This window comes from Mirounga angustirostris, unplaced genomic scaffold, assembly GCF_029215605.1.
Source record: "Mirounga angustirostris isolate CCGP_5_RB_7025 unplaced genomic scaffold, mMirAng1.0.hap1 SCAF_16, whole genome shotgun sequence".
In the NCBI taxonomy this organism is placed as follows: domain Eukaryota; kingdom Metazoa; phylum Chordata; class Mammalia; order Carnivora; family Phocidae; genus Mirounga; species Mirounga angustirostris.
In genome coordinates, this window is record NW_026991724.1 from 56,417,867 (window position 1) to 56,438,171 (window position 20,305).

The following is a 20,305-nucleotide window of genomic DNA, read 5'->3' on the forward strand; positions in this document are numbered from 1 at the left end:
ATTCCTCTTGTATTGACTCTTTTATCTTAGGAAGTATTCCTCTTCATATGTAATGCTATGTCTTGCCTTAAATCTATTTATATGATACTAATACGGCCATATTACTTTTCTTTTGCTGGTGTTTGCATGTTATATCTTTTTCTATTTTTTTGCTTTCAACTCCTCTGTGCATATACTTAAAGTATTTCTCTTTACTTTATCTTTTAAAAGTGTTTCTCCTTAAAGAGCAGCATACATTTAGGTCTTTTTAAAACACCCAGTCTAATAGTCTTTTAATTGACTTTTTGAGCCCATTTACATTTCATGTAATTACTTATCTGTAGGATGTAAGTTTATCATCTTGCTAATTATTCTATCTGCACATCTCTTTTATGTTTCCTCATTTCCAATTTTTTTTTTTAGAGAGAGAAAGAGAGAGAGAGAGCATGTGAGTGGGGTGGCGAGGGGCAGAGGGAGAGAAAGACAGAGAATCTTAAGCAGGCTCAGGGCAGAGCCTGATGCAGGGCTCAGTCTGACAACCCTGATATCATGGCCTGAGCCAAAATCAAGAGTCAAACACTTAACCAACTGAGCCACCCAGGTGCCCCTCCAATATCATTGTTTAAAAAATATATATTGTTTTTTCTAATAGGCCATTTTAACTCCCCTATTTTTTTCCATCTATTTGCTTTTTGTACAATTCTTTTAGTGATTACCCAATAGATAGAAGCATTTATGCTGGACTTACTAATAACTGTGTTGAATTATCCCACTTAAAACAAAAAAACTTTAGGGACACCTGGGTGGCTCAGTTGTTAAGCATCTGCCTTCAGCTCAGGTCATGATCCCAGGGTCCTCGGATCGAGTCCCACATCGGGCTCCTTGATTGGCGGGGAGTCTGCTTCTCCCTCTGTCTGCTCCTCCCCTTGCTTGTGCTCTCTCTCTTTCTCTCTCTGACAAGTACCTAAAAATAAAATCTTTACAAGAAAACTTTACACAGTGTAACTCTCCAGACTCAATTTGTTTTCAAATGCATGAACCATAGTCTTATTTTTTTTAAGTACGCTCTACACCCAACGTGGGGCTTGAATTCACAACCCTGAGATCAAGAGGCACAGCCTCCACTGACTGAGCCAGCCAGGCGTCCCCATGAACCATTGGTCTTGCTCCTTCACTGCGCATGGACCTCAGAGAAATACCTCATCCACTACAGTCACTCAAAAATAGTCACTAACACTGACTCCTTCATTCAGTTCCAAAGCCCAGCGTCTTTTCTATAGACCAGAGAATCTCCAGCAGTCTCTGCACCAACCTGTTTCCATCTCCTCAGTGGAATCATTTGGATCCAGGAGTCTAGCACCTCTGGCTTTTCTAGGTGGGTTAGAATTTGAGGCCTGAATTCACTGTGTTCGCATAAAGAGTTTGCGTAAATTATGACCTCATGGAGCATTTTATTTCTTCTTGTTTTCCAAATGTGGTTGGAACACAGAACCTAAAGGTCACATGAGAGGAAGGAAGAGAAGTGTTGGCGAAAGATGCCACCCCCCACATCCGCCTTCCCTCGCTGTTGTGGACGAAACCAGAGAGGGGTCCCTAGAACAGGCTGCAGTATGATCCCTGAATTCCTCTGCCTCCTCTGCTTTGGTAAGTCCCTTGGGCCCGTCGACTGGGATTAGAGATAAAGGTGGGTGGAGAAAGATGTGACCACTAGAATTGGAAAGAAAAGTGGTAACATCTGCTTATCTTTACTGATTGCTTCATGTGTGTCAGGAACCTTGAGGGAGACTTTAGATACATCTTACCCATCAAATGTTCTCCAGTATGCAAATACATTTCACGTCCATAACTGTCATGTATGCATCTACCATCCCTACTTATTTAAAATTTTATTGACTCAATATCTTTATTTTGTTTTATTTATTTTTTCATATCTTTATTTTATTTTTATTTTTTTTCAAAGATTTTATTTACTTGTTTGGCAGAGACACAGCGAGAGAGGGAACACAAGCAGAGGGAGCGGGAAAGGGAGAAGCAGGCTTCCCGCCGAGCAGGGAGCCCGATGTGGGGCTCGATCTCAGGACCCTGGGATCATGACCTGAGCTGAAGGCAGATGCTTAACCGACTAAGCCACCCAGGCACCCCTTAATATCTTTATTTTAAACAGGCCCATTCTTCTGAAGATGGAAATTTTATGCCAATAGCTTAAATTAATGTTTTTTTTAAAGATTTTATTTATTTATTTGAGAGAGCGAGAATGAGAGAGAGAGCACATGAGAGTGGGGAGGGTCAGAGGGAGAAGCAGGCTCCCTGCTCCAGGATCATGACTGAGCCACCCAGGCGCCCCTAAATTTTATTTTTTAATTTAAGCTATTGGCGGGCGCCTGGGTGGCTCAGTTGGTTAAGCGACTGCCTTCGGCTCAGGTCATGATCCTGGAGTCCCGGGATCGAGTCCCACATCGGGCTCTCTGCTCGGCGGGGAGCCTGCTTCTCCCTCTGACCCTCCCCACTCTCATGTGCTCTCTCTCTCATTCTCGCTCTCTCAAATAAATAAATAAAATCTTTAAAAAAAATAAAATTTACAAGAAAAGCCAGGGTCACTTAGCAAAATATAGAAGGTTAATGTAAACATATATACAATGCAAAGGAAGAAGACATTAGGACATTCTAGCCATGGGCTGTTGGCCATCACATTTCTGAGCCCCCAGCTACTTCTTTATTATAAATGGCAGTTGGCCAGAGACAGATGTGTAAGAAGGTTGATCTCTAGCTTGAGTAATTCTTTGTTGTGATCAAAGGAGTGGACATGATTTGAAAGGGTAATACCTTTGTGATCAATGCTATAGAATACCATGTCACTGCATCCCCTGAAATCATCTGTAGAGCCCCCGTGGTTTGTATTCCATTCTGCGGGAAATACTGCTCTGACCCTTGCAAACAACCTGTGTGATGGAAATCAGACCCGTGTTGATAAATGAGGACCAGAGACTGACAGCTCAGGGTTCCTGCTCAGGGCCACACAGTGAGTGAGCAGAAACCTCAACATTCAAACCCAGGCCTGTCTGGCTCCAAAGTCACTGTTGTTTCCACTTGGTCATGATGGGATATTAAGAATGAGGCGTGGGCTCTTCATAATGGGAAAGTCCTTGGGGTGAGTCAGCAAGTGCCAGGTTGGGAAAATTATAAGGAGATGAAAGCAGAATGCTTCAAACTATCCCGGGGCACAGAGCTGGGGACAACTCAGGATGTCTGTTTGCTGGTGCTAAGAAAGCCTTCTTGGCACAAATAGGGACAGTGTGGGTCTTAGCTTAATTGGCTCCCAGCGATGTGATTGGTCTTCACAATAGTCTCTGATCCCTAGATTCTAGGGTAATCCCTGGGGCTTTCTTTGCCTTCAGGCTGGTCTATCTGGTGAAATGAGGAAAGGACAGTATTAGAAGTTTGAATCTTTCTACCAGCCTTGAAAAATCTGAGCCATGTTAACTTGGGGCATCTCTTCTGTTGGCCAAGGTGCTTCTTACTATGTTCCAGGATTGTGTAGACACTGGGGATGCTAAGGAGAACAGAATAGAGTAGCCATGTTGCAGGTGTTGACAAGACAGTAATGCCTTGTGTCTCCCATGGCATGAGTACACAAACACTCTTAAGGATTAAGGGGCTTGTGGACATTGGGGAACCAGGACAGGTCCTGGGGCTGTGGGAGGAGTGAGCCGCACAGGAGACCTTCTGGGAGAGTGGGGAAGGAGCCCAGAGCAGAGCTGCAGCCACAGTCCAGGTGGGGAAATGAGAAGCCCCAGATGCATGACCTCCAGGGTCCGTGCTCAGCAGCAGCCCCCGGGGAGGCCCCTCGGGACGGGGCTCCAGGTGGATGCTCATGTCTCATGGACGGTTCTCTTGCAGGGCTGTGTGCTGGCCAAGGAAGCAGGACAACTGATGGTGAGTTCCTTCAGTCAGACCCTCCCTCCCCTTCACTCCAAACTCCCTGTGTCCCTTCTCTTTCCTTCAAGGGGTTTCCTGAGAGCAGACAAGGGCACCAAATCCCATCCCCAAATCTGCTTCCTTCCAGAGTCCCTTCCCAAGCCCTCCCTCAGGGCCTGGCCCAGCTCGGTGGTGTCTCGCAAGAGTAATGTGACGCTGCAATGCTGGACTTCTACCAAGAATGTCAACTTTGTTCTCAGAAAGGGAAAAGTTCATTTGCAGTCTGTGCAATCACGGGCTTCCACAGAGGGCCTGGCTGAATTTCACCTCACTGGCCTAAACACCGACAATGCTGGAGAGTATGCCTGTGAGTACTACAGACGAGGGAGCCCGTACATACGTTCACAGCCCAGTGACGTCCTCCTACTGCTGGTGACAGGTGAGGAGGTGCCTCGGAGGGACATAGGGTCTTGCAGGGACAGGTGTGGGGGAGGAACCCGAGGGAGGGAGGGAACAAGGGGAGATGGAGAAACACAGAACACACTGACCTGGCTCAGCTTCATCCAGGGCTTGCTGGGGAAATCTTCCCACAGCCAGAGTGGAAAGAGGGTGAGACCAGGGATCTGTCATTTCCCCCCCTTGGCGGGAACCCCTGCCAGGAGAACAAGGGAGGGTGGGGGGCCCCGGGCTGCTCCCCATGACCTTGGTGCCCTCCTTTTCTTCCAGGAGATTTATCAAAACCTTCCCTCCAAGCCCACCAAAGGGGTGAGGTGACCGCAGGAGACACTGTGACCCTGCAGTGCCAGAGGCCAGACAATATTTTCGTGCCTGTAATGTTCGCTCTACTGAAGGCAGGAGCAGCAGGGCCCATACAGGTCCAGAGTCCTGCAGGGAAGGAGACGGACTTCTCCTTCCGGACTGTGACAGTCAGTGATGCGGGGAACTACAGTTGTGTGTACTTTCTGATGAAGGCTCCTTTCCTGACCTCACAGCCTAGTGATCATCTTGAGATCCGGGTGACAGGTGAAGTTTTGCATGATTCTTAGGACATTTTAAATTTTTTTTTTTAAGATTTTATTTATTTGCGAGAGAGAGAATGAGAGACAGAGAGCATGAGAGGGAGGAGGGTCAGAGGGAGAAGCAGACTCCCTGCTGAGCAGGGAGCCTGATGCGGGACTCGATCCCGGGACTCCAGGATCATGACCTGAGCCGAAGGCAGTCGCTTAACCAACTGAGCCACCCAGGCGCCCCTCTTAGGACATTTAAAAAATTTAATTAATTCATTAATTAGTTTGTTTTTATTTTGGCTATTTATTTTCTTTCTCCTGTTTTGTTGACCTATAACTGGCTTATAACACTGTATTAGTTTAAGGTGTGCGTCTTTTTTTTTTTTTTAAACTGGAGAGCATTTCTTCTCTTTCTGATTCCTGTTTCTCCTTCACTTTCCTGAGCATCTCCTTTTTAAATCTCTCCTTTCCTACTTTCTAGTCTTTGGCGTTTGTTGCTTTGCATTCTTGGAGAATGTCTCAGGCTGTTCTTCCAAACGATCCATCCCGCCACCACCAGAGCCCCTCCTGCCACCCTGGGCGTCACTTAGAGTTGTGGTGCATCCTGCTGATGGCAACTTCATGGCGGTACCTTTCTCGCGCTTAGAACACGGTGCTCCCCCAGCTGCCTGCTTTTCTGGCATAGATGTGGGATCTTCTAAATTGATCTTCTTCTTGCTTCATTGGATGCTACACCCTGCTTCCTCAGTGGTGTAAATGTTTGCGTGTGCGCTGTGGTCAGCGAACGTTCTGTAGTTGGAAAGCAAGGTCCGGGCAGGCGGTGCTGAGGGATGCAGAGGGCATCCTGGGCTTGGTGGGGTCATCACGGGTCTCTCCCCATGGACTCTGTCTCCAGGGAGCATTGTTGCTGATGTCTTCAGACATGAACTCTGCACTCATGGCACGTGTGAGCTGGAAGATTCAAGTGCAGGTTCTGTCTAGGAGCCAGGGCCAATGGCGAGCCCTAGCTCTTCTTGGATGAAGCTGAAATGAAATACATGGTGGTTCTGATGCTCAGCTACTAAGCTTGAATTTTCTGGAGCTCACTGGCTGCACTGTCTTTGCTCTGAGGAGGGGAGCAGACGGAAGCCCTGAACTACTTTCATTCTCCGTGCAGCACCTTTGGGTTTTGGGGTTGCTCCTTAGCCTGATTCCTACTACAAGGAAGGAGAAGGGGAAAGGGCAGTGTGGGAGGATGGAAATGAGATGAAGAGCAAAGAAATGAAGGAAGAGCGGTAAGGCAGAGAGAATAGAAAGGAGACAAAGGAAGACCCACCACAACTCTCAGGAAATCCCACATGTGGTTTGAGTGATTACAACGTCAGTGAAGGTGCAGCTGACCACTGGCCAGGAAGCACAAGCAGGTGCAGGAGAGTCACACTGGGCAGATCCACGTGAGAAGGAGGGATGCTCCTTTCCGGCTGGTGCTCATCCTCTTCTCTCTCCCAGCTCCCCCAGATGCCACGTCGGGGGATTACACCATGGGCAACCTCATCCGACTGGGTCTAGCTGCCATAATGGTGGTGATTATGGGGGCTCTTGTGGTGGAAGCCTGGTGCAGCCAGAAGGAGTCTCCACGTGGATCCACATGAAACACCTGAGCGCCTCTCTTGTTCATGGGCTGCTGTACTGACATGGGGTTCTCTAAACACCAAACTCTACCATGGGACTTCTTGTGTTTCTCAACATGGGCACAGATGGCATTTTTGGTGGGATATTTCTTCACCATATGGGGCCATCCTGTTCGTTGTGGGAACATTTAGCACCGTTCCTCTTTCCCATTAAAGAGCAGTTGAAGCCCCAAATCACTGTGGAAGATGATAACAAGCAAGTACTACTGCACTTTTCCAACACCCCTAGATATGGAGGATGGGAGTGGGGTGGTGTCCCCCCGGCGGAGAGCCCGTGTTTGGGGGCCAGGAGAAATATTTCTTCTCTTCCTCCCTTCCTGATCTCACATCTGTCCTTCTACACATAGGCTCCACAGCTGTCCAGGGGGAATGATGCGTCCTTGATCAAGTTAACAGCTTGTGTGAGATCTGGTTCTCCTCTACCCTGGGACAGGAGGTGCACATGAGGGAGATTTGGGAAGCTTGCAGATGAGATGTGATCTCACTCATTTCCTGACATTATCTAAGACCCAACGTGGCCCCTGCATCTTCTGACAGTATCATCTAGGGTAGTGACAGGAGTGACCAGGAACTGTCCCCCACTTTGAAGGCTTCTTGGTGCTCAGGATGACATAAAGTAAGATAGTATCATTTGGTTGTTAAATTATTTGTGCGTCAAAATCAAAATTAATAAAGTATATGGTACCAGCTCACTTTTACTGTTAATACGATACAGAAAAGGTGGAATTTAACCACAAATTCCATACCAGTTAAGTGTGATACAGTGTTCCACAGTGTTTTAGTAAAAGTAAAAGCATCATGACATCCTGGTGTTCCATTACCTGAGAAATTTGAGAATAAATATCTTTTACTTAAGTGTGATCTTGTTTTCTGAAATCAAAAGCTAAGAACCAGTGGTCTTGAAAAGGATTTTCTGAACTGTGGGTTTATGTCTGAGCCATTGAAAGGCATCAAAACTGCTCTCATAAATCATCCCTTGCTCTCAGGACCAAGCCCCAAAGCATCAACATGCTCCTTTAGGTCAAGAAAGATTTAGGTCCGCTTCCCTTAAGACTTCTGGTACACAAACATTGAATAAATGCCAAAACCGTTTACAAAAAATGGTAGCATTATTGAAAGCTTATGTCTCAATCTAATTGTGGTACTCTCAAGTTAATGATAGGATTTATACCCGCAAATCGATTCTTAGACCAATAGGGGCCTTGAGGTCCAGAAACTGGAAACCAGCAGTGAGATGTCCTCTTTTATTTAAGTCTGAAGAGGCATCTCCCTGCCTGTGCTGATGGTCTCTCTTGGAGGCAAACTCAAAACTGAGGCTCCTTTTTTTGTTTGTTTTTTAAGGATTTATTTATTTATTTATTTTCTCAGAGAGAGAGAGGGGGGGGGCACAAGCAAGGCAGGGGCAGAGGGAGAAGCAGGCTCCCTGCTGAGCAAGGGGCCCAGTGTGGGACTCCATCCCAGGACCCTGGGATCATGACCTGGGCCGAAGGCAGATGCTTAAGTGACTGAGCCACCCAGGTGTCCCTCGGAGGCCCTTCCTGAAAGTGAGGCCCAAAGACGCTGGTGACCACATCCCCATCTAAGCCTTGCTCACCATTGTCTGACATAAACCACTTACTACAGCCAGACCACACTCCTTTCTACTCCCTGCCACCTCCCCCTCATCTAGAGCATTCCACGTTTTTAAAGATTTTATTTATTTATTTATTTATTTGAGAGAGAGAGAGAGAGAGAAGGAACAGAGGAAGAGGGAGCAGCAGACTCCCCTGCTGAGCAGGGACCCTGACGCTGGGATCATGCCCTGGGCCGAAGGCAGATGTTTAACTCTCCGGCCCTCGTGTGACCCCCAGCAGCACTTAGAATTTGTCATTTTTGTTCCTGACGTTCTTCCTTGCAAGTTCATCCTTCTGCCTAAAGCGCGCAGGAGCTCCCACCGACTCTCCCCCAAGGCCAGCTAAGGTGTGCGGCCTTCAGCGGGCGCTCAGTAAGTCACAAGGGACCCGCGTGTGATGCAAGTGAAGCACTGTGCTCTCCAGCGCTGCGAGACGGAGAGGCGGCCGGCCCTACCGATTCCCGGGGGGGAGGACTGACGCGTCGGGCCCGCCCTGGGGACTACAAGTCCCAGCGGCCCGTGCGGGCCCGAGCCTGTGGCCGGGGGCCCCGCAGGTCAGGCGCACTGAGCAGGGCTGCAGCCGGACGCCGTGCAGGGCCGAGCCCGGGGGCAGTTCCACATTCCCCTGGATGCACAGGGCACGGGTGCGCAGTCCGGCCAGGGGGCGGGACCCCAGAGGGCAGCTGCGGCCCGCGCGCTCCCGACCTGCGCCCCGCCCGCCGCGCGCGCGCGCTCGCCCCGGGGCCGCAGGGGGTGGGGGCTCGGCCCGAGGCCGCCCCGCCGGCCGCCCCAGCGTGCGCGCCGCGTGCGCCTTCGGGAAGCTTCGGTGCCGCCCTGTGCGCCCCGGCGCCCTGCGGGTCCGTGCCGGCAGAGGCCTGAGAGCGGCGTCCCGGGCGGTGGGAGCCCAGCCTGTCGCGTCTGGCGAGGACCGGCCCCGAGCTCCCGCGTCGCCAGGTGAGAGGGCGTTCCCCGGAGGACGCCCCTGAGGCGGCCCTGCGGAGCGCGCCCCGCGCCCTGGGGTGCGCCCCGTCGACGCGGGCTCGAGGGCCGGGGCGCCCCGCGGACCCGCCTGCGCTGGCCCCCCGCCTCCGCCTCGCAGAGGGAGGGCGGCTTCCTGGGTTTCAGGCGCCTTGGGTGTGGCATCTCCGGGAGCGCCCCGAATACGCAAGGGGGTCTTTTCCTCTCCAGAGCTCTCCCTCAGTGTAACCCATTTAATGCTTGGAAGTCTTCGAGGAGGGCGTGCCAGACGTTTTGATGCTTCTTGAATAAATTTGACGTGTAACATTGTGTAAGGTGGTGGCGTACAGCTGTGATTTTGATACATTGTTGTAACATCGTTGTAGCGACATTTATCCCCTTGTATAATTACAGGAGAATGTTACGGTCTGTATTCATTATGCGGTCCATGGTTTATTTACTACTCGTTACAGTTTTGTACCCTGAAACACGTTAGTCTCATCCCTGCGTCTCCTGCTAATCCCCATTTACGCTCTGTTGTTTTATAAGTTTGACTTCTTTGGATTCGACCTATAAGTGGTAGCATACGGTACCTGTCTTTCTGTCTGGCTTACCTCCCTTTGCATAATGTGCTCAGGGTCCATCCGTGTTGTTGTAAATGGCAGGATATCCTCCTTTAACATTACATTGGGTGTATGTATTACTTTTTTTTTTTAAGAGTATTTGCAAGCTGGGCGCCTGGGTGGCTCAGTTGGTTAAGCGACTGCCTTCGTCTCAGGTCATGATCCTGGAGTCCCGGGATCGAGTCCCGCATCGGGCTCGCTGCTCGGCGGGGAGCCTGCTTCTCCCTCTGACCCTCCCCCCTCTCATGCTCTCTCTCTATCTCATTCTCTCTCAAATAAATAAAATCTTTATTAAAAAAAAAAAAGAAAGATGGGGCGCCTGGGTGGCTCAGTCGGTTAAGCGACTGCCTTCGGCTTAGGTCATGATCCTGGAGTCCCGGGATCGAGTCCCGCATCGGGCTCCCTGCTCGACGGGGAGCCTGCTTCTCCCTCTGACCCTCCCCCCTCTCATGTGCTCTCTCTCTCTCATTCTCTCTGTCTCAAATAAAAAATAAAATCTTTAAAAAAAAAAAAAAGAGTATTTGCAAGCAATCTCTACACCCAGCGTGGAACTCGAACCCACAACCCCGAGCTCAAGAGTCACATGCTCCGGGGACTGAGGCAGCGAGGTACCCCGGTACTACATCTTTATATCCATTCACCAGTTGGTGGGCATTTGGGTTGTTTCCATATCTCGGCTGACGTGAATAATGCTTTGATAAGCATGGGTGTGCAGAGATCTCGTTGAAATCCTGTTTTCGTTTCATTTGGGTATATATTCCCAGAAGTGGAATTGTTGGATCATTTCATAGTTCTCTTTTAAGTTTTTTGAGGAATCTCCTTAGTGTTTTCCATAGCGGTTGGACCAATTTACATTCCCACAACAGTGAACAAGGGTTTGGTTTTGGTTTTTGTTTTTCACTACATCCTCACCAGCATTGTTATTTCTTACATTTTTGATGATAGTCATTCTGACAGGATGAGGTGACATATCATTGTGTTTCAATTTACATTTCCCCCCCCCCCCAAAAAAAACAATTTGCATTTCCCTGACGATGAGTGATGTGGAGCGTCTTTTCACTGTCTCTTGACCATCTGGATGTCTTCTTTGGAAAAAATGTCTATTTACTTTCGGCCGTGTTTTAATCGGATTGTTTTTGTTGTTGTTACTAAGTTGTGTGAGTTCTTTATATATTTTGGAGATTACTCCCTTATCTGGTATCCCCGTCTGTTTCTGTCTACTTTTGTAAGTTGGTTGTTTTCCATTGTGATTTGCTCAGTCTGCGCATTTTTTCGTGTTTCGTGTCTGCTCTAGATTTTTGCTTTATGGTTACTGTGAGGTTTACATCAAACATCTCATAGATAACATAGTCCCCTTTCTGCTGATAGCAGTTTGTCTGTCAAAGTCCCATCCTTTTACTCCTCCCCTTGTATATTTTTGATACCACAAATGATTTCTTTTTATGCCGTGATTTCATTACCGAATTGGTGATTTTTAATGCTCTTTTTTCTTTAACCTTCATCCTATATTTAAGTGTTCGATATACTGTTCTAAAAATGTTACCCTTTTCTATTTTTTTTTTTTCAGGGAAAATGTTACCCTTTTCTAATGGTGACTATCACCTTAATCAGAATTTTGTGTATTTTTGTCTTTCTGTTTCAGTTTGAAGAACCCCCTTCAACATTTCTTGAAAGGTGGTGGTGAGCTCCCTGAGCTCTTGTTTGTCTGAGAAAGTCTTTACTCTCCTTAATATCTGAAGAGTTTTCTTGGCTGGCAATTTTTGTCTTTCAGTATTTGTCATTCCACTCTCTCCCGTCCTGTAGAATTTCTGTGAGAAATCTGCTTATAGCCTCAAGGAGGTTCTTTTATAGGTTACTACCTTTTCCTCCTGGCTGCCTTTACAATTCTTTATCACTGTCTTTTGACAGCATTGTAATGTGTCTTAGAGAAGGTCTTTTGCCTCAAGATAGTAAGGTGTTCTGTTAGCTTTGTAGGTTTGTTTGTTTATTTATTTATTTTTGTCGGAGAAGCCTGAGCACAAACGGGGGGGGGGGGGGGGGAGCGGCAGGCACAGGGGGAAGCAGGCTCCCCACCGAGCAAGGAGCCCAATGCCGGACTAGATCCCAGGACACTGGAATCATGACCTGAGCCGAAGGCGGACTCTTAACCAACTGAGCCACCCAGGTGTCCCTGCTTCGTAGACTTTTCTGTCTAGTTTCTACCCCAGGATTAGGGAATTCTTAGCTTTTGTTTCTTTAAATACAGGTTCCCCTTCCCTCTCCCTCTCTTCTCCTTCTGGTATACCCTTGATCTTGTGCTTTTTCCTCTAATGGAGCCTGATTGTTCTTGTAGGGTTTTTTTGTTTTGTTTTGTTTTTAAGATTTTATTTTTTTTAAGTAATCTCTAAACCCAGTGTGGGACTCAAAACCACAATCCCGAGATCAAGAGCCACATGATCCACCGACTGAGCCGGCCAGGCACCCCTCCTGTAGGGTTTATTTGCTTTAAAAATCTTAGTTCTTGGGGCGCCTGGGTAGCTCAGATGGTTAAGCATCTGCCTTCAGCTCAGGTCATGATTTCAGGGTCCTGGGATGGAGCCCCGCATCTGGCTCCCGTCTCAGCAGGAAGCCTGCTTCTCCCTCTCCTTCTGCCTCCCACTGCTTCCCACTCCCTCTGCTTGTGTGTGCGCTCTCTCTCTCTGTCAAATAAATAAAATCTTAAAAAGAATAAAAATAAAAATCTTAGTTCTCTCTCATCTTCCACCTGAATCATTTCTAGATCCCCATATTCAGGCTCACCTATTTTCTCTTCCAGGTGATCTGCTCTATTTCCAGTGCTTTCTAATGTATTATCCATCTCATTTATTGAGTTCTTCAGCTCCAGAATTTCCATTTGGCTCTTTTTTATAATTTCAATCTCTTTGGTAAGATATTCCTTCTGTTCATTAATTTTATTCCTGAGTTCGTTGTACTGACTTTCTGAGTTTTCTTGTAGCTCACTGAATTTCCTCATAGCAGCTCTTTTGAATTCTTTTTTTTTTTTAAGATTTTATTTTTAAGTAGGCTTCACCCCACATGGGGCTCGAAAGCACAACCCCAAGGTCGAGTTGCATGCTCCACCCACTGAGCCAGCCATGTGCCCCAGCTTTTTCTTTTCTTTTCTTTCCTTTCTTTCTTTCTTTCTTTCTTTCTTTCTTTCTTTCTTTCTTTCTTTCTTTCTTTCTTTCCTTTTCTTTTCTTTTCTTTTCTTTCTTTTTTTCTTTTCTTTTCTTTTCTTTTCTTTTCTTTTCTTTTCTTTTCTTTTCTTTCTTTCTTTCTTTCTTTCTTTCTTTCTTTCTTTCTTTCTTTCTTTCTTTCTTTCTTTCTTTCTTTCTTTCTTTTCTTTCCTCTTTCTTTCAAGAGAGCACAAGAGCAGAGCTGGAGGGGTGGGGAGGAAAGGGGCAGAGGGAGAAGGTGGGAGAATCTTAACCAGACTCCACGCCCAGCACAGAGCCAGATGCGGGGCTCGATCTCAGTTCCCTGAGATCATGGCCTGAGCTGAAATCAAGAGTTGGACGCTTGGGGCGCGTGGGCGGCTCAGTTATTAAGCGTCTGCCTTCAGCTCGGGTCATGATCCCAGGGTCCTGGGATTAAGCCCCGCATTGGGCTCCCTGCTGGGCAGGAAGCCTGCTTCTCCCTCTCCCACTCCCCCTGCTTGTGTTCCCTCTCTCGCTTGTCTGTCAAATAAATAAAATCTTCTTTTAAAAAAAGAGTTGGACGTTTAACCAACTGTGCCACCTAGGCGCCCCACCTCACCTCTTTTGAATTCTTTATCAGATCACAGTGTTGCGTCTTTGGATTTGGTTGGTTACTGGAAAATTGTCATTTGCTTTTTGTGATGCTATGCTGCCGTGATTCTTCATAGTGTTTGATGAGAAGTATCCCTGCCCCTGCACTTGAAGTAGTGAGCGCATTCTTACTTGGGTAAGGTTTTGTTCACTTTGATTCTGATCTAATGGTTCAAGGGGTAGGTCACTAGGAGCCTTTCTTCTGTGTTCCAGAAGGTGGCGCTAGGGCACAAGTCTTGGTTTCTCTTGCCAGAGCTGCCTCCCAGCTAAGCTTGGGAGCATGTGAAGAAGCGGGTTGGGGCTGGGGCGCCTGGGTGGCTCAGTCGTTGGATGTCTGCCTTCGGCTCAGGTCATGATCCCAGAGTCCTGGGATCGAGCCCCGCATCGGGCTCCCTGTTCTGCGGGAAGCCTGCTTCCCCTTCTCCCACTCCCCCTGCTTGTGTTCCTCTCTCTCTGTCAAATAAATAAATAAGATCTTAAAAAAAAAAAAAAAGCAGATTGGGGAAAAGGTGGGGTGGCTCAGATGGGGGGAGGTGCGTGCTTAGGACTGCTGCTCTGGGTGTGTCCCTGCTGTAGGGAGTCCTCGAAGGGGTGATCCCGGAGCTCCTTCTGGGCAGACAGTGGGAGACTGTTCCTTCAGTTCTATCTGTTCAGTCTTGGAGGTCTCCCCTCCAAAATGGGGGTGTGGCTGAGGAGCAGGGGCCCCTCCAGCTGCAGCCAGGCTGCCGACTTTCACTCCTCACTTCATTGTCCCCCTCTTCCACTCAGCCACCTGCAGGTCCCAGCCACCCGCCTTCCATGCACACAAGGTTGGATCTCTGGTGTCCTAGTGAGCAGTGCAGAGGTGCTTTTGTTCAGTTACAGATGTGGATTTGTTGTGCTCGGAAGGGAGAGAGAAAAGGACTGACTCCTGTCACCAGAATGCTAACATCCCTCTGGTTGTAAAATCTCGAGCGAGTTTATAGAAGTGTATGTTCTTCGTGCCACAGGAGACACGATGTCACTGTGCTGTCAGCCTCGGCATCTGTCTGTGTACATGGGTCCTGGCACACAGTAGGGCCTCAACGAACACACGATGGCTGACTGACAAGATGCCTGGTATAAGCTCGACTCACAGAGATTTTTTTCAAGAATGTGAAAAGATGCAAAGTCACCGTAACTAACCGTCTTCCTCCCACCCAGTGAATGCCACTTGAAACACCCACCGTGGTCCCCCACACCCACTTGAGGGGAGAGGGGCTGGCTCGGAGATGGAGAAAACCCTTTCCTTGCAGAGAAATACATGTGACAGTCTTAGCCCTGGCATTGAAAGGTTTTTGAACCGATCTTTTCCATCGTCCCTTTTCATTCCCTGATACTCCAAGCAGGACAAGGCTCCCTGCTTGGTGTCCTAAAACATACCTCAAAATCCAAGTGGATATTCCAGAAAGGGAAAGACATGCACTCTTCCCTTGTCCCACATGCAAGTGCATTTGTAGGTGTCTTCGTCAGCTCAGGCTGCTCTAACAGAAGACCATAGACCAGGTGGCTACACCAACAAATGTTTTTTTTTTTTTTTTAAGATTTTATTTATTTATTTGAGACAGAGAGAATGAGAGACAGAGAGCATGAGAGGGAGGAGGGTCAGAGGGAGAAGCAGACTCCCTGCCGAGCAGGGAGCCCGATGTGGGACTCGATTCCGGGACTCCAGGATCATGACCTGAGCCGAAGGCAGTCGCCCAACCAACTGAGCCACCCAGGCGCCCTACACTAGCAAATGTTTATTCCCACAGTTCTGGAGGCTAGAAATCAGAGACCAGGGTGCTAACATGTTTGGATTCTTAGCAAGTGCATTCTTCCCGGTTTACAGACTGCTGCCTTTTCCCCTGTATCCTCACATGGTGAAGAGAGATCATCTTTCTTGTGTCTCTTATAAGAAGAGACTAATGCCATTCATGAAGACTGCATCCTTATGACCTAATTCTCTCTCAAAGGCCCCACCTCCCAACACCATCACATTGGGGCTTAAGGTTTCTACATGCGAACTTTTGGGAAGTGTTCTTACTCTTGGCTACTCTTTGGCTTCTGTGCATGCACGTGCTTTTTTCTCTCTCAAATAAGTAAAAATAAAATGTTTAGGGAAAAAAAGATTAAGACCTAAATGTAAAATCTAAAGCTATAATAGTTACATAAGAAAACATAGGAAAAAGATCTTTGTGACCTTGAGTTGAGCAAAGATTCCTTAGGACAAAATTCTCAAGCCATAAAGAAAAAATAATTCATAATTGGTGAGCTTAACCAAAATTTAAAACTTCTGCTCTTTAAGAGAGGTTAAAAATGAAAAGACAAATCAACAAACTGTAAGAAAAAACTTGCAAAGCAGATGTTTGTTAACAGACTTGTGAGCAGAATATGTATATATATATATATTAATTTTTAAAGATTTTATTTATTCATTTAAGACACAGAGAGAGAGAGAGAGAGAGAGCATGAGCAGGGGGAGAGGCAGAGGGAGAAGCAGGCTCCCTGCTGAGCCAGGAGCCCAATGTGGGGCTTGATCCCAGGACCCTGGGATCATGACCCAAGCCGAAGGCAGATGCTTTTCCATCTGAGCCACCCAGGCGCCCCTGTATATATTCTTGCAATTCAGTATTAAGAAGACAAATAACCCAATTAAAAATGGGCAAATAGGGGTGCCTCGGTGGCTCAGTCATTAAGCGTCTGCGTTTGGCTCAGGTCATGGTCCCAGGGTAGTGGGATCGAGCCCCGCCTCGGGCTCCCTGCTCGGCGGGAAGCCTGCTTCTCCCTCTCCCACTCCCCCTGCTTGTGTTCCCTCTCTCGCTGTGTCTCTCTCTGTCAAATAAATAAATGAAATCTTTAAAAAAATAAAAATGGGCAAATACTTAATCAAATACCTTATCAGGAATTAAAATAAATGTCGTATAGTGACAGATGGTGACTATGCTTACCATGGTGAGCATCAACTAACGTGTAGAATCGTTGAATCAATATGTTGTGTGCCTAAAACTAATACAACATTATATGTTGATTGTATTTTTTTTTTAAAGATTTATTTATTCATTTGAGACACAGAGACACAGAGATACAGAGAGAGAGAGAGAGAGCATGAGCAGGGAGAGAGGCAGAGGGAGAGGGAGAAGCAGTCTCCCCGCTGAGCCAGGAGCCCGATGCAGGGCTCGATCCCAGGACCCTGGGATCATGACCTGAGCCGAAGGCAGACGCTTAATCATCTGAGCCACCCAGGCGCCCCGATTGTATTTTTTTTTTAAAGATTTTATTTATTTGACAGAGAGACAGAGGGAACACAAGCAGGGGGAGTGGGAGAGGGGGAAGCAGGCTTCCCGCAGAGCAGGGAGCCCGACGTGGGGCTGGATCCCAGGACCCTGGGGGGATCATGACCTGAGCCTAAGGTAGATGCTTAACCACTGAGCCACTCAGGCGCCCCATTTGATTGTATTTTGATAAAAAATTTTAAAAAGGCCAATAGTATGTGGGAAGACACTAATTATTATTAGCTATGAGGAAAATGCAAAATAAAGACACACCAAATAACTAGAGTAATGATCCCAGAAAGAGGTTCATCCATGTATGGAAATTTGGGGTGTGACCTAAGTGACATGTCATATTGGTGTAACCAAATATAGAGTGTTCAGAGTGGCATAATCATTTGTTGCGTGGATTTTTATGCCCCGTCCTGTTCTCTGCTGCAGGTGAGGAGTACAGAAGAGGAAACCATCATCTTGTCCGGGAGGGGCTCTCAGCAGAGGTGAGAATGCACGATCCACTGGAAACTGTTCAGGGTCAGTGGGTCCAACTTCATCAACAGTCATCATTCCCCTCAGCAGCTGTGGGACCTGTAGGTGGAGAAGAACCAAGAGAGAGGTCAGGCGAGGGAGGAATAGGAAGATATGATTTCTCCTGGCCTCCAAACACAGGTCTCCACCAGTGGAACTCTCCCCCCCCTCCTCCGTATCTAGGGATGTTGAGAGGGCATGGGAGTGTTAGTTAGTATGTCTACACAGTGACTGGGGCTTCAGCTGATTTAACGAGAGATGAGGGAGATACTGAATGTTCTTGCAATGAACCAGACAGTCCTACATGGTAAGAAATGTCCCACCAGAAATACCAATCATGCCACATTGAGAAACATAGGAGGTCCCCACAAGGCAAGTTTGGTGTTGACATGTCCCCTATCACTAGGACAGCCCATGAAAAAGAAGGGTGCTCAGTTGTTTACTTGGTCCTTGCAGCTCTGCCAGGCTTCAGCCAGGACAGCCCCCACAATAATCAGAAAGGGGGCCGCCAGACCCAGTCGGAGGTGGTTAATCTTGGTGTGATTTCCTGGTGCCCCATTTGAGGAAATTGAAAGAGACAAGCGTTCAGCACTGACCACAGAGCACCCTCCCTCCTATCGGTCAGAAGTCAGAGCCCATTTGTGTGTCCTGGTCAGTGAGCTTACCATCCTGAGTTGTCAGAGAGCAGAAGCAGAAGCGCCAGGACACAGAATGCACTGTATCCCATTGCCTAGGATGATGGTTTCTTAAAATTCCTAACCAACTAAAAATATATAAATGTACATTGGTGAGGGCCAAGGGAGAAGTCTACACATGCGATGCATCGTGACAAAGAAGAAATAATGCAAGGAGGAGAATGGATGGGGAAAGAGGGGACGTCTTAAAACCCCCAGAGGCAGAGATTGCTGCTCGTCACAGGTTAGGTTTGTGGGGGAGAAAGTCGCCGTCCTGTATCACACTCTGTATGCGAGGGTCCCTTCCAACGTGATTCTTGGCTTGTGCTGGCTCCCAGGGGCTCGGTTCTCCCACCATGACACTGAGAATGACAGCTCTGTAGAGAGAATACACTTGTACATGGGCTGCTTGATGACAGAGTCCCTGGTCCCTGAGCAAGACGGAGTCCCTGATCCAAGGATTTCCCCAGATCGAGAGGATCGAGATCTTGGCTTCCAGTTTCTGGTTGCCCATGGAAGTCACTACTCCATAGTAACAGTGAGGAAAAGTAGAACAAACTGAAAAGTCTGTAAGTCTTGTGAGATCTGAAATAGCAGTGAGGTCACAGAGCAGCCCTCCGCCCCGCGACTGGAGAGGCCAACCCGTGAGTCCTGAGAATCAGAGTTTGCCGAGCAAAAACCCACAAGCCGAAACCTCCCTGGGGACCAGAGCCAGGTCCGGATGCTCGGCTTGGACAAACCTGGGAGTTAGGAACTCCGGGGAGCTGGTCACGGGGTCCCGGTCATGGGGTCTGGGAGTTTCACCTCCTGGAGTTCTACCAGGTTCTCCTAGTGAAGAGCCAAGAAAAACCCCCTCCTGCTTCTGGCAGGGAGAGGGGGAAACTCACTTTGAAATACAGCAGAGCACTGTGTTCTTCTTAACAAGGCCAGGGGAAACTAGCTCACTGGGCCTAACCTCCTGGGGTTTTGTCAGAGCCTAACTGACCTGGAAGAAGAGAAACACCCAACCCCAGCCAGCTCTGGCCACCCTGTCCCACCATAGCAGGGGGACTGAGAAACCCTGTGAGGGTCACATCCCAGGGGCACAGGCTCTGTGCAAGTCGGAGTCCTAATCCTAGGAAAGATCCTACCAAGTCACTCAAGGCCAGTCTCCAGCAGTTCCTTTGCCCGGCGCATCATGGCTGGCCATCAAGAACAAAGGACAGGGTGTACTAAAAGCCAAAAAAGAAAACCCAAGCAAAAACAGTTTGAAGAGACATAGCAGCCAGAACCAGATGCAGCTATGACAGAAATGCTGGAATGATCATCTCAGGAACTTAAGCCACGGTGACTCATATGCTAAGGGCTCTCGCAGGCAGAGTAGGCAGCATGTGAGAACAGATGGGCGATGTGAGCAGGGAGGTGGAAATCCGAAGAAAGACTCAAAAAGAAGCTCCAGAGACCAGAAACCCTGTGACAGGAATGAAGAACGCCTTTGGATGGGCTTGTGGGTGGACTGGGTGTGGCTGAGGGAGTGAGCTCGGTGCCTGAGGATTCACCAGCAGAAGCCTCCTAAACCAAGCAGCAAACAGAAACAAGGCTGGAAGAACACAGAAGGGAGTGTCCAAGGGCTGTGGACCAAGGTGTAACCTGTGCATCATGGGATCAACAGGAGGAGAGAGGGAGAGAGAGAAACAAGAAATATGAGAAATAGCAACTGAGAATTTTCTCCAAATTTCAGACACAAAACCACAGATCCCGGAAACAGAGAACAGCAAGCAGGATAAGCATCAGAAATGAAGCAAAAAACAAAACAAAAACCCTACCTCTATGCATATCCTTTTCAAACTAGAAAGGCAGAGGTTAAGAAACTCCCGAAGGATGCCAGAGGAGAAAGCACCTCAGCTGCAGAGGAGCAATGGTAAGAATTGTATCCGACTTTCTGGAAACGATGTGGGATGAGAGTGGAGTGAAGTATCAACGTGTTGAGAGAAAAAAACCACCGACCTAACATCCTGGACCCTGAGATACTATCCTTCAAAAGTGAAGATGTAAAGCCTTCCTCCGACAAACAAAAACCGAGGGCGGGTGCCTGGGTGGCTCAGTTGGTTAAGCGACTGCCTTCGGCTCAGGTCATGATCCTGGAGTCCCTGGATCGAGTCCCGCATCGGGCTCCCTGCTCAGCGGGGGGGTCTGCTTCTCCCTCTGACCCTCTTCCCTCTTGTGCTGTCTCTCATTCTCTCTCTCAAATAAATAAAATCTTAAAAAAAAAAAAAAAAAAACCGAGGG

At 48.0% G+C, this 20,305-nt stretch overlaps 1 protein-coding gene and 1 long non-coding RNA gene across 9 annotated transcripts in view; both read left to right on the forward strand.

Moving 5' to 3' along the window:
* Positions 1-1,139: 1,139 nt before the first annotated feature.
* On the forward strand, positions 1,140-7,777 carry LOC135362902 (T-cell-interacting, activating receptor on myeloid cells protein 1-like). Of its 2 annotated transcripts, none has more exons than XM_064581916.1 (5): positions 1,140-1,623; positions 3,877-3,912; positions 4,043-4,333; positions 4,621-4,917; positions 5,383-6,531. In XM_064581916.1, the coding sequence occupies exons 1-5, from the start codon at positions 1,515-1,517 to the stop codon at positions 5,655-5,657; spliced, it is 1,008 nt and encodes a 335-aa protein (XP_064437986.1). In that variant the 5' UTR covers positions 1,140-1,514; the 3' UTR covers positions 5,658-6,531. The 2 variants fall into 2 exon arrangements, with proteins under 2 accessions (XP_064437986.1, XP_064437987.1); XM_064581917.1 differs by having other exon boundaries at positions 1,191-1,623; positions 6,390-7,777.
* A 932-nt stretch (positions 7,778-8,709) lies between these two features.
* LOC123856153 (uncharacterized) overlaps positions 8,710-20,305 on the forward strand; it is a 73,766-nt gene continuing 62,170 nt past the window's right edge. For 2 of the 7 annotated variants that reach the window (XR_010408123.1, XR_010408124.1), the window contains exons 1-2: positions 8,720-9,137; positions 17,280-17,335. This is a non-coding gene — a long non-coding RNA (uncharacterized LOC123856153). Of the gene's footprint in view, positions 9,138-17,279; positions 17,336-20,305 lie in introns of all 7 variants that reach the window. The other 5 variants (XR_010408122.1, XR_010408125.1, XR_010408127.1 and 2 more) reach the window with 5 other exon arrangements.

Bases quoted from the DNA above. Each gene is read 5' to 3' on its own strand.
- LOC135362902 (XM_064581916.1), top strand. From the start codon at position 1,515: ATGCCACCCCCCACATCCGCCTTCCCTCGCTGTTGTGGACGAAACCAG. The intron at 3,913-4,042 runs GTGAGTTCCTTC...GCTTCCTTCCAG, and splicing joins AGGAAGCAGGACAACTGATG to AGTCCCTTCCCAAGCCCTCC. The intron at 4,334-4,620 runs GTGAGGAGGTGC...CTTTTCTTCCAG, and splicing joins CCTCCTACTGCTGGTGACAG to GAGATTTATCAAAACCTTCC.